A 15,088-nucleotide genomic window follows, 5' to 3' on the forward strand; every position below is an offset into this window, starting at 1 on the left:
GGGGCAGTCTACAAATACAGTACCGCATTGGCAGGTCACTATTGAAAAACTCCGAATACCTGGTGAATATAATGAATCAAACATAACCCCGATGATGTTCTGGTCAGCTTTGATGTAATTTTCAGTTCAATTTCCCAATTCACTCAATGACCCGTATATGGGTCGCCGAAACTGACACGGACATTGACAAAGGAAATAAAGAAAACGTTTAAGCAGATTCTTGGAATTATTTTGAGAGACAGAAAGGAAGACTTGAATTCAGGAATATACGCAGTTTCAAAACATCGCCACATCGACTGCGAAGAAAGATGGGACGCGTCATGCCGAGCGTGGATGATGCTCGGACCATCTCACGAATAAAACTTAATTTGGAGCTTTCGTGACTGCAGGAATTATTCGTTGGTTCTTTCGGTAAATTCACTATTAAAGATAAAATAATAAATGAATTAAATACTAGCATACGACGTTTCGATTGCAACACAAGCAATCATCAGGTATAAATAAAATAGAAACACAAATCTAGTACACTTAGAAATGTAATGTAATACAACAGAGAGTCGGATAACATAACAGTCAACACCCTATCTGTTTGATTACGTTCTTCCTGAGAATGCTAAATTTGAGAGAGAGATCAAACACAGAACCAGAGATGGAGCGATGAAGTCCGCTCACGTGTGCGGGTACTCGATGGAGTGTGAGAGAGTGAACGCTGGGCCCAAGGGCTGTGGTGAGATGTTGATGGCAGGTGGAGTCTAGTGGATGCTTCCAGCAGAGGGCAGCAGCGGTCTTAATGGGAGCAATGTCACGAGGTACCACCTTGCCCCGCCCCTCCACCTTGCCCCGCCCCTCCACCTTGCCCCGCCCCTCCACCTTGCCCCGCCCCTCCACTGAGCCCCGCCCCTCCACTGAGCCCCGCCCCTCCACTGAGCCCCGCCCCTCCACCTTGCCCCGCCCCTCCACTGAGCCCCGCCCTTCCACCTTGCCCCGCCCCTCCACTGAGCCCCCACCCACTTTGTGCCCCGCTCGACTGCACCCTTCCCCACTCTCACTGAGCCCCCACCCACTCTCACTAAGCCCCGCCCACTAATTCAGCCGCTCTACTCAGCCCCCGCCCACTAACTGAGGCCCCGCCCACTAACTGAGGCCCCGCCCACTTTCACTGAGGCCCCTCCACTGAGCCGCTCCTCTACTCATCTCCCCCGCTCACACCCACTCATAGCCCCGCCCACTATAACTAATGCCCCGCCCACTACCACTGATGCCCCACCCACTCCCACTCATAGCCCCGCCCACTCCCACTCATAGCCCCGCCCACTCCCACTCATAGCCCCGCCCACTACCAACTGATGCCCCGCCCACTATTAACTGATGCCCCGCCCACTACCAACTGATGCCCCGCCCACTACCAACTGATGCCCCGCCTCTGTGTGGGGTCGCGCGCCCCGCTTGCCCGGGGTATAAAAGCAGCAGCGGCGGCGGCACAGCTGACAGGCAGTGGAGAGAAGTTCGTGGTGGAGTGACACAACAACCACATCGACCACAGCCACCACCACCACCACGCACACAGCTGCAGCCTGGCGAGAAGGGAGAGAGGGAGGGAGAGGGCTGCCTCGGCTCGCCACTTGCCCCGACAGGCAGCAGGAGAGCCCGTCGCTTGTTCGCAATTGTTAGTGGCGGGGACGCGTAATTATCTTAATTGATTTAAAGGAGGGAGGGAGGGGTTGTTAATTTAGTTGGCGTACATAGCTGCTCAGGGCGTGGCTGTTGGCCCCTCGAGTGGAGTGGTGGTGGTCCTGGTGAAGAGGTGGCCGGTGGAGAAAGGTGGACTACGAGGTGGACGAGTTGGTGGTGGAGGTGGTGGCTGGGTCGACGAGGTAGTGGATGAGCCATGGGCGACGTGGTCTCATCGCACGTGGACGAGGCGAGGAAGCTGCAGATTAAAGGTGAGAGTGATGATGATGATTATTCTTCTTAACTTTTTTTCCGGGGGGCTCAACACTGAACTACGCAGTTCGCCGTCACCAACGTGTCATTTAACGTCGTGTCCACTTGATTTTGTTTGCTTTGTTTCTGCGTGTTCACCCGGCCACGGCTCTGCATAAACTTCTTTCGCACCGTACGTAGCGTAGCTAAATCGGAGAGGGGAGGTGAGGGGCAGGGGACCGACGAACCAAACGCACAAAAAGGAGTTCTAAAGTAGCGAGATTGTCAATTTTAGACGATGCTTTAAGGGTGCTTTTATGCCCCCAGTAGCTTCAGAATATTGGATGGAAGAGCGTTCCAGACGGCAGGTTCTACATCGCAACCCACGCCCACCAAAGACAAAAGATCCCACGCCCTTGTAGCCTTCACCAGACTGTTGGGGCAAGTGCTGTTAGCGAGTTTGCAGCACCTATGAAGGCCGGCACGGCACACGTGGGGATGGATAGCAACCACGCCCGACCGCCTTTGTCTCCCTAGTGGCGATGGTTACTCATTTGAGGCTGAGTCTACCTAGTCGACCACCACCACCCCTTCGCCAATCCGCACTGACCAGCGTGGGGAAGTATGGTCAAACAAACACCAATGAGCGACATGGTGTGGAGGATTTTTCATCCAGCAGTGGATCGAGCATTGCCTGCAGCGTATTACGTGTGCAAGTGTTTATTTAATAATACACAAATGTCAACCCACTGGATTAGGGGTTGTTTGACCATACTTCACCACTCTGGTACATGTATTTTTTTATATTTATACAACGTATAGTTAGGCGAACTGCTTGATCTATTTAACACGCAGTAGGCTTTCGCGATCAATATTAAAAATATCGGTTTTATATAAATGTGTCGTTAAACCCGCCACCACCCGACACGGTCAGTTAGTAAGAGGGTTTGGGGCCGTCCATAAATGACGTCACGCACCTAGAGGGGGGGGGGTGAGAAATGTGACGTCAAATCAAAATGCACCAACTTTAAATAAATATAGACAACACGTTCTACTTAATTAAATATACTTTTTAATAAATGTTTTCTCCTACAACATCAGAGTGCAGCGCCACATTAAATACGCACTACAATGACAACTAGTTTAAAGCGATTTGAAGCATGTTTTATATTTTTATGGGGGGCGGGCAGAGCTTTGTGACGTCATTTGAGGGGGGGGCTGACTTTTTGTGACGCCGTGTGACGAGGGGAGTGGTCATAAATCGTCCCAAAATCGCGTGACGTCATTTATGGACGGCCCCTTTGTCACGTAAACAGAACGTAACCAAATTCGCTCCTAGTACAGCAACAACGCCGGCGTGTTGGAGAGCAAAACCCGCAACATTTTACAACCTTGAGCTTGATCGACATTTGCTTTCGCGTGAAGCCCCTTGGCACATGGTTATTTTCTTACGTGAGGTTTTAATTTGCGAGCCGGTTACCATGTGTTTTGTTAATCCTCGACGACGTTTATGACCCACGTTTAACCAACCAGCAATTGCCCAATCCCCGACATGCTTTGTCGACCAAGGTTTGGAACTTTCCGTACCAGAGTTGCGTTTGTGGTTGTGTGTGTGTGTATGTATACACACCGGGGGAGCGGTGGTGTAGCGGTTAGCGCTACGCTGCGCTACGAACCTGGCGACCCGGGTTCAATTCCCGCTCACGGCAAACACCGGAGATGATTATCTGAACCGGTCCTGGGCCTCCCCTAGGTCGACTCGGCCTCAAACGAGTATCTGATGCGATGTGTAAACATCGCCGCTAGGGAGACAAAGGCGGCCGGGCGTGGTGTTGGCCACCCACACATCGTCACATTTGTGACGATGTGTGACGAGGGGGGGTGGAGTTTGAGAAATGTGTCGTCACGTCAAAATGCGCAACTTTAAATAAATGTAGACAACACGTTCTACTTAATTAAATATACTTTTTAATGTTTTCTCCTACAACATCAGATTGCAACGCCACATTAAATACAATGACAATAGTTTAAAGCGATTTGAAGCATGTTTTATTTTTTTGGGGGGGGCAGAGCTTTGTGACGTCATATTTGAGGGGGGGGGGTCTGATTTTTTGTGACGAGTGGGGGTCAAAAATCGTCCAAAATCGCGTGACGTCATTTATGGACGGACCCTGAACACGTTTGCGTGGCATGAAACTGGGTTGCGTACTGGTGCCTGATTATCTTAGTAGCAAAAGTAGCTACGTATGCTACGGACTCCGCACTTTCAAGGGCCCCACGCTAAATGCTTTCAAGCTATCAATTCCGGTTCAGTGACTCTGCACTCGCTCTATTACTATAGTACTATACCGCCTTCAACTTGTACTGAACGACTGAGTGTGTAAGGTTAGCGATGCGTCGTATCATCTGGCTGTATAGCAAATGAAAAAATACAATTACTTTACTTTGCAAGTAAAAAATGTGTGTTTTTTTATTTAGGGCCGCTTTATAACATATGCTACAGGGCCCGCACTAGCTTAATCGGGCAGTGCTCTACGATTTAATTCAGGGACTATGGTTCAAAAGGAGCACTTGATCTCACCGATTGACTTTAACGTCAAACAAATCTCAGCAATTCCCCAACTCCCCCTTCCGTCCCTAACTTCAACAAAATATCTCGTCCATTCTAAAAGGCCTTTAATAGGTTTGCCTAACATCTTGCAACTCTTCCTTGGCACCCGACTACGAAGTATAAGAAGGCGATCTCGGCACGGTGAAAAAAATATCAGTCCAATGAGCCTCGTTTAACTCGTGTCTTTAACAACAACAACCACCGCATCTCGGTAACCACGGCAACCCACTTGATCTGCTGTCAATCATCCGTCTCGCCTGTCAAGCGCGCACGTGCTCCGGAGCGCCACCCCTGCCACCTCGGTGACGTCACGTGCAAGGTTTCTGTGAAGACCTTTAATCCGTGCGAGTCCAGAGTGTGTGTCGGGGGGAGGTCTTTGTGAGATTATGTGCTCTTCGTATGGGGCGCTGCGGTGGCTAGGAGATGTTAACTACCTCGCCTGGTGTACAGGAGGTCGTGGTTTCGATGCCGACCCTGACGCCTGCTGCTGTATATTTGGAGTTTGCGTGTCTCTCTCTCATCATCATCATCACGGTGGCTAGGAGATGTTAACTACCTCGCCTGGTGTGCAGGAGGTCATGGGTTCGATCCCGACCCTGACGCCTGCTGTATATTTGGAGTTTGCGTGTGTCTCTCTCTCTCATCATCACGGTGGCTAGGAGATGTTAACTACCTCGCCTGGTGTGCAGGAGGTCATGGGTTCGATCCCGACCCTGACGCCTGCTGCTGTATATTTGGAGTTTGCGTGTCTCTCTCTCTCATCATCACGGTGGCTAGGAGATGTTTACTACCTCGCCTGGTGTGCAGGAGGCCGTGGGTTCGATCCCGACCCTGACGCCTGCTGTATGTTTGGAGTTTGCGGTGTGTCTGTCTCCCCGTGGTCGCGTGGATTTTTCTCCGGGTCCTCCGGTTTTCCCCTCCACGTTTAGAAATGCGCGTTTAGAGTATTTCGCTGCTGTTATACATGTCCACGCGCTAAGCCAACTTAATTGAGCTGTCACTTCTGATGGCCAGGTCGCTTATGAAAAAAGCGCTATGGGAGCTCAGTGGGTTAAAATAAAAAAAAGTTCAGTTTAAGTTTACGGTAGTTCATACGAGTGCGCTGTGTCGGTCTCTACGCGAGTCGTCTGTGGGTCTCTATGCAAGTCGTTGAGTCTATGGAGGGTTGGGTGATGGGGGGGGCTATTGGTTTCTCCGTGCCAGTCCTCCTGTGTCCCCCTCTGCAAGTTACAGTGGCGTACAGTATCGTGAGTCCACACACCGCTGCAAGTCTTGCGGTGGCACAACATTTCTTGACATCATCCAGTCGCAGCAACATAACTCGTGGCCTACACGTTGACGTCTCTCTCTCTCTCGCTCCCTCCCTGGCTCGCTCGCTCGCCTGTCAACCTGCAGCCCAGAACCGGTTTCGACCTTTGATTGAATCTCATCGCCAGGGCGTGGTTCGGTTTGCACCACCCGCCGACCCCAATGAGCTCACGCCACTTGTTTGGGGGGGGTGGGGGGGTGAGGACGCTTGGCATGTGTCAAGTTGCCAGAACGTGATGAAAGGGCGTCGTACCACGAGTGAGTTCCACCCCCCCCACACTCCCCCTCCACGTGTTCGAATCATCATCCAGAACCTCATTAAACCCCAAAATTTTCACGAGCTCTTAAGCATTGTAATGTCACACGTTGGGGGGGTGAGGGGGGGGTAGTGAGGTGTGCGGTGCCATTTAGCTCTCGCTGGGCGCGACGACGCAGTGCTGCGTTGCACGTTGGGACTAATTTTGTCGCCGTGCGTAGCCGGACCAGACCCCCCCGTGCCCCATTGGAGAGTGCTGGGTTGAAAGGACCACACAGCGGTTCTAAAGGAACGAGTTCGTCGATCCTCTGTTGATGCTCTAAAAGGGGCACCCGCTTCCCAGCGGCTTCTTACACCCGTCGGGGAAGGAGGAGGGAGCGTTCCAGATGGCCGCAGGGCGTCATCTGAAAGCGTCGATCGGTGCTGGTTGCTGATCTTGGTTCGACGGGTTTCCAAAAGCCGCCGCCACCGCCGCTGCTGCTGCATAACGCGAACTCGGATGACCGAGTTCGCGTGATGACTGACGGTTCATGCTCATTGACGTGACCTTGACGTGACCTTGACCTTATTGGTCTGCTGCGTGCGACGCTCCATTTAATCCGGAACGCTCTGGAATGAATTGTTCTGTCACGCAGCATCCGTCTCACCGGTGTCTCTCGCGCCTGTCCTCGTGTCACCGCGGTGCCGTGAGCGGTGGTTGTGAAGGGTGCTACAGGCTGCTGCTGTTGCCTGCAGGCTGCTGCTGTTGCCTGTTACAGGCGAACGTCGGTGGTGACGGGGCAATATCTCAACCGGTCGTGGACGCGTCACCCCACCCTACACACCACCCTGTGTCACGGGTTAGGTCGATTCAGCTTTCCATGAAAGAACCCTGCAGTGGGCATGGTACACCAAACACACTTGGGGGAGGTCAAGGCGGGCCCGAATTTCCGTTGTGTCCCACACCACAACGGACCCGGCGCACGTGGCAACGCTGTGATCGCTCAATAGGTGCTCGCTAACAGCACTGGGGCGTGCGGGGGTGGTGGTGGTGGTGAGATCTTCCCAATGGACATGCAACGCTGACGCGAACGTGGCAGGGTACGGCCGAACAGGATTTGTGAAGTTTTGGCGGCCACCCAGTGACGGATGATCCTCGTAGCACAAGTAGTTACACATGTAACTACTTGTGCTACATGTAGTAGCTACTACATGTAGTAGCTACTACATGTAGCAGCTACACGTGTAGCAGCTACTACACAAGTAGCTACATAATGCTACGGGAGCCCCACACTTTCAAGGGCCCCGCGCTAAATGCTTTCAAGCTATCAATTCCGGTTCAGTGATTCTGCACTTGCTCTATTACTATAGTACTATACCGCCTTCAACTTTTACGAACGACTGGGTATTTAAGGTTAGCGATCTGTCGTATTACCCGGCTGTATAGCGAATGAAAAAATACAATGACTTCCCTGTGCAAGTTAAATATTTGTGTTTTTAATATTAGTGGTTTTTTTTTTATTTAGGGCCCGTTTATAACAACATACGCTACAGGCCCCGCACTCGCTTAATCCGGCACTACTCCAGTGGCTTTGCCGAGTGTTCCGTGGGGGGGGGGGAGGGGGGTTCTTGGCGGCAGTGTTCCTGACCGTGGTGGTTAATAAGTAAAGGATTTATGTCATCGGCGGTTGTGCGTGGGCCGGCGATTGTGAGCCCTAATTGCACTGTATACGGGCCGGGGAGCAATTGTCTAAGAGAGAGAGTTTTACTTTGTTTTTTATTATTGTGTTTAGAGAGAGAGAGGACTGCCAAAGTCGGGGGTGAAAAACAAACTCCAATGTATTTTCCCTGGTATGTGGTCAGGACAGGATAACTCCTCTAATCCGCGATCCTCATTACCCACAACTCCTATTATCCAACACAGGGGTTTTCCCGGACCCTACAGCAATCGTCCGCTGCCCCCCTATTTCCTCTTGTTATCCGTGATTTTACGCATAAAGTGCCAGTGTAGCAAAGGCGGCTGCCGAACACCGTAGGGGGAGGAAGTCGCGTGGGCAGAGGTCGCAACCGGGTACCCGATACCTGTACCCTACCCGATACCCGGCTACCCGTACCCGGCCGGGTACGGGTACCCGTTTGCGACCCTGGTGCGGCCGGGTACGGGTATGGGTGGGCCGTGAGTCACTGGTGAGTAACTGTTTGTCACTCATTTCCCAACGTCTTGTCTCTTCTCACAATTCAAGTTCCTAGAATCAACCCACCCGCGCCTGCAACATGGCTTCATCCCAGAGGTCGCAATCAGGTACCCGTACCCGTACCCGGCCGGGTACGGGTACGGCCGGGTACGGGTACCCGTTTTCGACCCTGGTGCGGGCGGGTACGGGTAAGGAATCAAAACCCGTTTGCGACCTCTGCGCGTGGGTAACCCTCTTATTGTCCGTGGGCTACAGCCGCGGGTAACGAATGTTGCATCGTCACTCCGAGCATCGAATCCCTCCCAGAAACCGTCGTGCTCACCGTTATCGACGCAGTCTGTGCAAACGCCTGGCTACGTGTGGACTATCTTGACCCTGCGTTCGCGACTCTGCGGCGTTAACCGCGTGGCGCTTGCGGGAATTTCACGGCTGCCCCCGTCTGCCCTCCCCCCCGTGTGGGGCCGTCCACACCCAGGTTGGAGGAAGCACCTGGGCCACGTCAGGCGGAGCACGTGGCGGGGTTTCATTTTTAAATATTTTTTTTTATTCGCCACCGCGTCAACGCCCATGGCCCCAGCGGCAGGGGTCGGCAAACTTTGCGGCTCTAACTAAAGCCGCGCGCTAAACACTCTTGAAGTTTGACTTAAAACTTTCGTGACTGCAGGAATTCATAGTCACTATTTTTTGTAAAAAATGTAAAAATGTTACTGTACTAGGTAGGGCCCCACTGAGCTATGTAGTTATTATTTCGGACACGACCCTGGCCATCGCAAATGATAGCTCAATGAGATGACGGCTTATCATCATCGCGTGGAGATTCATAGCAGCCAAAAATACTCTTAAACGCGTGGTGTGGGAGACACGCAAACTCCAAATATACAGCAGAAGGCGTCAGGGCCTGCATCGAACCCACGACCACCTGTATACCGGGCGAGGTAGTTAACATCTCCTAGCCACCGTGATGATGATGAGAGAGAGAGACACGCAAACTCCAAATATACAGCATGGAAGCCGCCCCTGCAAAGGCTTAGTAGTAAGCAAGCTGTTGATGGCCATCGGTCGATTAGTAAAGGACATTCCGGCATTTACTCGTGATTCGTATTTTGATTTATTTGGGTTTGGGGAGGGGGGGCCCGGTAAATGATCCGGCTAAATTCGTGCCATTTTACGAAGCCGCCGCCGCCACTACCGCCAGCGCCACCACAGCCCGGCGTAGCCAAATCGACTTGCACCGGCCACGTGTGCGGACCGCCGTGCCGCAGCGCCAGTCACCGTTTCGGTTCCGCTCCGACCGCGCGAGTTGGTTTCGCGGCTTTGGCTGCGGGGGAACAAAAAAAATTCCGAGCGCGTTCACGTGTCGTACGGAAAACTGTTGTTGTCGTTTTCTCCAACGCCAAACGGATGAGAGGAAGACGTACAAACGCTCGCCGATTTTTGGCCGGGAAAACATCTCGATATGTAGAGGACTGCAGGGCAGTTTCGATTTAAAGCTTTCGTGACTGCAGGGATTCATCTTCTTGGTTCTTTCGGTAAAGTCACGTAGAAGGGAAATAATAAAATAATAAACATAAAACATTAACTAATTCTCACGACGTTTCGGCCACAACGGTGTCTTTCCGACAGACCTGTTCTTCACCTGAGGGACGGCTGCTTGCGTTGTGGCCGAAACGTCGTGAGAATTATTTTATCATGTTTTATTTTTATTATTTTATTATTTCCCTTCTACGTGACTTTACCGAAAGAACCAAGAATATGCAGGGCAGTTGTTTGGTGGTGCCCGCTCGCCCACGTGGCTGTCTTCTCTACTCGCGTCCGTGGTTCCTCGGATGCGATTTGCATGAATGACGACGCGCACATTTCAAACATTAATCGTGAGATGATTTTTTTTCCAAGCGGAGTGTCGTGGTGGTTGTGTGTGGGGAGCGGTGGTGTAGCAGGTTAGCGCACCGCGCTACGAACCCGGCGACCCGAGTTCAATTCACGCTCACGGCCAACGCCAGGTGACGGTTATATTTATCTGAACCGGTCCTGGGCCTCCCCTAGGTCGACTCGGCCTCAAATGAGTACCTGGTGTGGTGTGTAGTAAACATCGCTACTGGGGAGACAAAGGCGGCCGGGCGTGGTTGCTGGCCACCCACCCCCTCGTCTGCCGTGCCGGCCTTCATAGGTGCTCGCTAACAGCACTTGCCCCAACAGTCTGTTAAGGCTACACGGGGGATCTTTGTCTTTGTAGCAGGTCGCCTGCCCAGCCATCAGTCATGTACCCACGCGCGGCCCTGTTGTGTAAATCCACTGCTGGATGAATGAGCGCCTCCTCGCGGTGTGACGTGTGGTGGTCACGGAGGTGATTCTTTTTTACCGTACGTGCCAATCGCTGTCCTGCTGAGTGTTGGGTGGGAGGGGGGGTAAAGGCAGCGGAGTTTCAAATTTCACGCTTCAAGTTTATTTTGTTTTAACCAGGGGAGAACTCGAGATGTCGGGGGTGGGATCAGTCCCGTAGACGTGGGTGCAATAGTAGAGCACAACATTGGATAGTGTTGTTGTGCTGCCACACAACGTAACCCCCGCAGTACGCTGTAAACAGACGTATTGTGCATGACGACAAACACCTGCCTATCGCAAATGATAGCTCAACGAAGTGGCTTATCAACATCATCATCATCACGCGGAAACGCATATTGCAGCCAAATGCTCTGAACGCGTGATGTTGATTTTCTAAATGTGTAGGAAAAAAAATCCATGCCGCCACCACAAACTCCAAATACGCAGGCCAATCGTCACGGTCGAGATGGAATCCACGACCTCCTGCACACCAGGCGAGGGAGTTAACATCCCCCTAGCCGCCACTTGTCGCCCTACCAGGCTCAACACTTGCTCGGCTTCTGCCGAGATCGGATGAGATGGGGTGACCCAATCCTCCGGCCGACTTCTTTTGATTGCAAGGCCCCCCCCCCCCCCCCACAAGTTTTTGTGGTTCATTGGCTCCGGTTAGTCATCGCTACCGCGTGACTCACCGAAAGTCCCACAAGACGCCCAAACTCTCTCGTTATGGGTGACGCCAACGGAAGTCGCTGCGTTACCAACCCCGGACTAACCGGCGTGGTGAAGTATGGACAATACTCTTTGGATCTTTCGGTAAAGTCACGTATAAAGATAAAATAATAAATTAAATAATAGCATACTACGACGTTTCGATTGCAACACAAGCAATCATCATCAGGTATAAATGAAATGGCAATACAAATCTAACCAGAAAACTATAGACAGACATATAACCGGAGAGATATCACAGAGATACACAGAGAGAGAACACACAAGTACAGTAAAACCTTGGATTGCGAGCATAATTCGTTCCGAAAACGTGTTTGTAATCCAAAGCACTCGTGTATCAGTTGTGATCACGTGACGCTCGGCAGACAAAGCGTATACACGTACTACTCGTATTGCAAAACCTCGCTCGTTTATCAAATTCATATTTATTTTAAAAATTTGCTCGTCTTGCAAAACACTCACAGACCAAGTTACTCGCAATCCAAGGTTTTACTGTATGGCCAAACATACCGCGGGCGTCCGACCCAGAGCGCGCGTAGGGGGGGGGGCGGTGGGAGGTGCGCTTTCATCCGGCAGCGGATCGACGCGAAAGGGGCCTGTTGCTGCAGGGAGACTCCGCCGGGGGTAGAGGCTTTGCGGCCAGTGATCTTGAATCTGTCTTTGTTCTCGCAAAGAACAAAATAAAATAATAAATATCGATGCAAAGAAGAGCGGTCAAACTGCGCTGGGGGGGACGGGGACGTGTTGGGGATGAGTCAGGGTTGACTGTGAGGAACACGTGTTTGTGTGTGTGTGGGGAGCGGTGGGTGTAGTGGTTAGCGCTACGCTGCGCTACGAACCTGGCTACCCGGGTTCTATTCCCGCTCACGGCTAACACCCGGTGACGATTATCTGAACCGGTCCTCGGCCTCCCCTAGGTCGACTCGGCCTCAAATGAGTGCCTGGTGCGTTGTGTAGTAAACATCGTCATTGGGGGAGACAAAGGCGGCCGGGCTCAGTTCCGGAACGCCTACACCCCCTCCCTCCACCCGTGTGTGTGACAGTGCCGGTCTTCGTAGCCGCAGCTACTCCGCTGGCAGCACTTGCCCCCCCCAAACAGCTTGTCGAGGCTATACGGGGGACCTTTGCTTTTGTGGTTGTGTGTGAATAAGGGGCTGGGGCTGGGGGCCGAGAGGGACTTCGAAAAAAAACCCAGCAGACTCCCCGCCCCCCCTGGGATCCCTGCCCGGGACTCGTCCGCTCCGTGTGCGGTGGGAAGAATTCTTACAAACGTCTTTTGAGAGAGTTTGGGTTTTTGTAGAGTAAGAGTGGTGACTGTGGGGGTTGGGGGGGTGGTGGTGATGGTTGAGAGGTTACCTAGTGTAGAGTGGTGGTGGTGATGGTTGAGAGGATACGTGGTGTAGAGTGGTGGTGGTGGTTGAGAGGCTAAGTGGTGTAGAGTGGTGGTGGTGGTGGTGGTGGTTGAGAGGGTACGTGGTGTAGAGTGGTGGTGGTGGTTGAGAGGGTACCTAGTGTAGAGTGGTGGTGGTTGAGAGGGTACGTGGTGTAGAGTGGTGGTGGTGGTGGTTGAGAGGGTACGTGGTGTAGAGTGGTGGTGGTTGAGAGGGTATGTGGTGTAGAGTGGTGGTGGTGGAGTGGTTGAGAGGGTACGTGGTGTAGAGTGGTGGTGGAGTGGTTGAGAGGGTACGTGGTATAGAGTGGTGGTTGTGATGATGGTAGGGAGAGAAAGTGGTTATGAGGTTTGGGTGGCGGGGGCTATTTGGTGTAGAGGAGCGGCGGCAGCAGCGGTGATGTTGGTCGTGGTCGGCGTGAGTGGAATTCTGGAAAAAATCACGCAGCCGTTTCCCGTTATGCGTGCTGCTAACTTGCTTCCTGTCACAGTTACAACAGCAGAGGCCAGGTCCGCGGCTCCGCGCAGACGCTGCCCGGACGAGCGGTTCGCGCTAACGAGGATTTTACAGTCTGGAGACGCGCGTGCGAGCGCGATCCAAAATGGGCGAGCGGCCGACGCATTCGGTCATCGCAGCGCCGCAACCCCGCCGGACCGAGGTCGATGCCCCGCTCTCGACCGATCACGGTTGGCGGATGTTCGTGACCGGTGCTGGGCCCTCCACCGGGTCTGCTCGGCCTTGAATGAGGCACTTGGTGCGGTTGTGTAGCGAACGTCAACACTCGGGAGAGGAAGGCGGCCGGGCGTGATGCCGGACGTTGATGGGCTGGCCAGCGGATCCCTCGTGGGTGCTCGCTAACGGCACTTGCCCCGACAACCCGTGAAAGGCTATGCGGGTGATCTTTGTCTCTTTTTTTTGTGTTCATCAATTAGCCATGGACGTTTTGGCAGTGCTTGTTAACGTGTGTTATATACCCGTGATCTCCACGGGTTCGAGTTGGGGTTTACATTTTTGTTTGCTGCAAAACAATGGTGACGTATGTCTCGTGTTAGTGTGACCATATTTCCAAACGTCTCTTCACTTGATAGAGGGAGGCAGTCGGTGATATGTCTTCGAGTTTAGGTATCTGTGGATATATGGGTCTCTATATAAGTCTATCTGTCCCTAATGTGAGTATATGGATCTCTCTGAGTATATGGGCCTCTGCGTGATTTTACTGGTCTGTTTGGGTGTGGTAATGCGAGTTTATGAGTCTCTGTTTTGGCAGAGTCTGTGTGAGTCAGCAGGTCTGTATGTGCGATCTGGATCTCTGGTATGAGTCTGTGTGTGTGTGTGAATAGTGTAGCGGTTAGCGCACTGCGCTCCGAAACCTGGCGATCCGAGTTCGATTCCCGCTCACGGCCAACACCAGGTGACGGTTATCTGAATCGGTCCTGGGCCTCCCCTAGGTAAACTTGGCCTGAAATTAGTACCTGGTGTGGGGTGTTAAAAATATTGCCACTGTGAAGACAAAGGCGGTCGGGCGTGGTGCTGGCCACCCACCTCCTTGTGTGCCGTGCCGGCCTTCATAGGTGCTCGCTAACAGCACTTGCCCCAACAGTCTTTTAAGGCTGCACGTTGGACCATTATGTCAATTAATCTGTGTGTGGGTATCCGGGTCACCCGAGTCCCATGGGTCTGTGAGTGAGTGTCTCTGTATGTGTGGGTATCTGGGTCACTGAGACCCATGGGTCTGTGAGTGAGTGTCTCTGTGTGTGTGGGTATCTGGGTCACTGAGACCCATGGGTCTGTGAGTGAGTGTCTCTGTATGTGTGGGTATCTGGGTCACTGAGACCCATGGGTCTGTGAGTGAGTGTCTCTGTGTGTGTGGGTATCTGGGTCACTGAGACTCATGGGTCTGTGAGTGAGTGTCTCTGTATGTGTGGGTATCTGGGTCACTGAGACCCATGGGTCTGTGAGTGAGTGTCTCTGTGTGTGTGGGTCTCTGGGTCACTGAGACCCATGGGTCTGTGAGTGAGTGTCTCTGTATGTGTGGGTATCTGGGTCACTGAGACTCATGGGTCTGTGAGTGAGTGTCTCTGTGTGTGTGGGTATCTGGGTCACTGAGACCCATGGGTCTGTGAGTGAGTGTCTCTGTGTGTGTGGGTATCTGGGTCACTGAGACCCATGGGTCTGTGAGTGAGTGTCTCTGTGTGTGTGGGTATCTGGGTCACTGAGACCCATGGGTCTGTGAGTGAGTGTCTCTGTATGTGTGGGTATCTGGGTCACTGAGACTCATGGGTCTGTGAGTGAGTGTCTCTGTGTGTGTGGGTATCTGGGTCACTGAGACCCATGGGTCTGTGAGTGAGTGTCTCTGTGTGTGTGGGTATCTGGG

At 52.6% G+C, this 15,088-nt stretch overlaps 1 protein-coding gene across 1 annotated transcript in view; it reads left to right on the forward strand.

Moving 5' to 3' along the window:
- The first annotated feature begins 1,496 nt into the window (after positions 1 to 1,496).
- The window catches only part of LOC133354616 (protein Niban 2-like), a 76,722-nt gene continuing 63,130 nt past the window's right edge, over positions 1,497 to 15,088 (forward strand). Inside the window, exon 1 of the mRNA XM_061571605.1 lies at positions 1,497 to 1,943. Within this exon, the coding sequence (XP_061427589.1) occupies positions 1,889 to 1,943 (55 nt within the window). The 5' untranslated portion in view covers positions 1,497 to 1,888. The remainder of the gene's footprint in view (positions 1,944 to 15,088) is intronic.

The sequence above is a fragment of the Lethenteron reissneri genome, chromosome 48 (genome assembly GCF_015708825.2).
Source record: "Lethenteron reissneri isolate LAM-NWPU_2019-01 chromosome 48, ASM1570882v1, whole genome shotgun sequence".
In the NCBI taxonomy this organism is placed as follows: Eukaryota; Metazoa; Chordata; class Hyperoartia; order Petromyzontiformes; family Petromyzontidae; genus Lethenteron; species Lethenteron reissneri.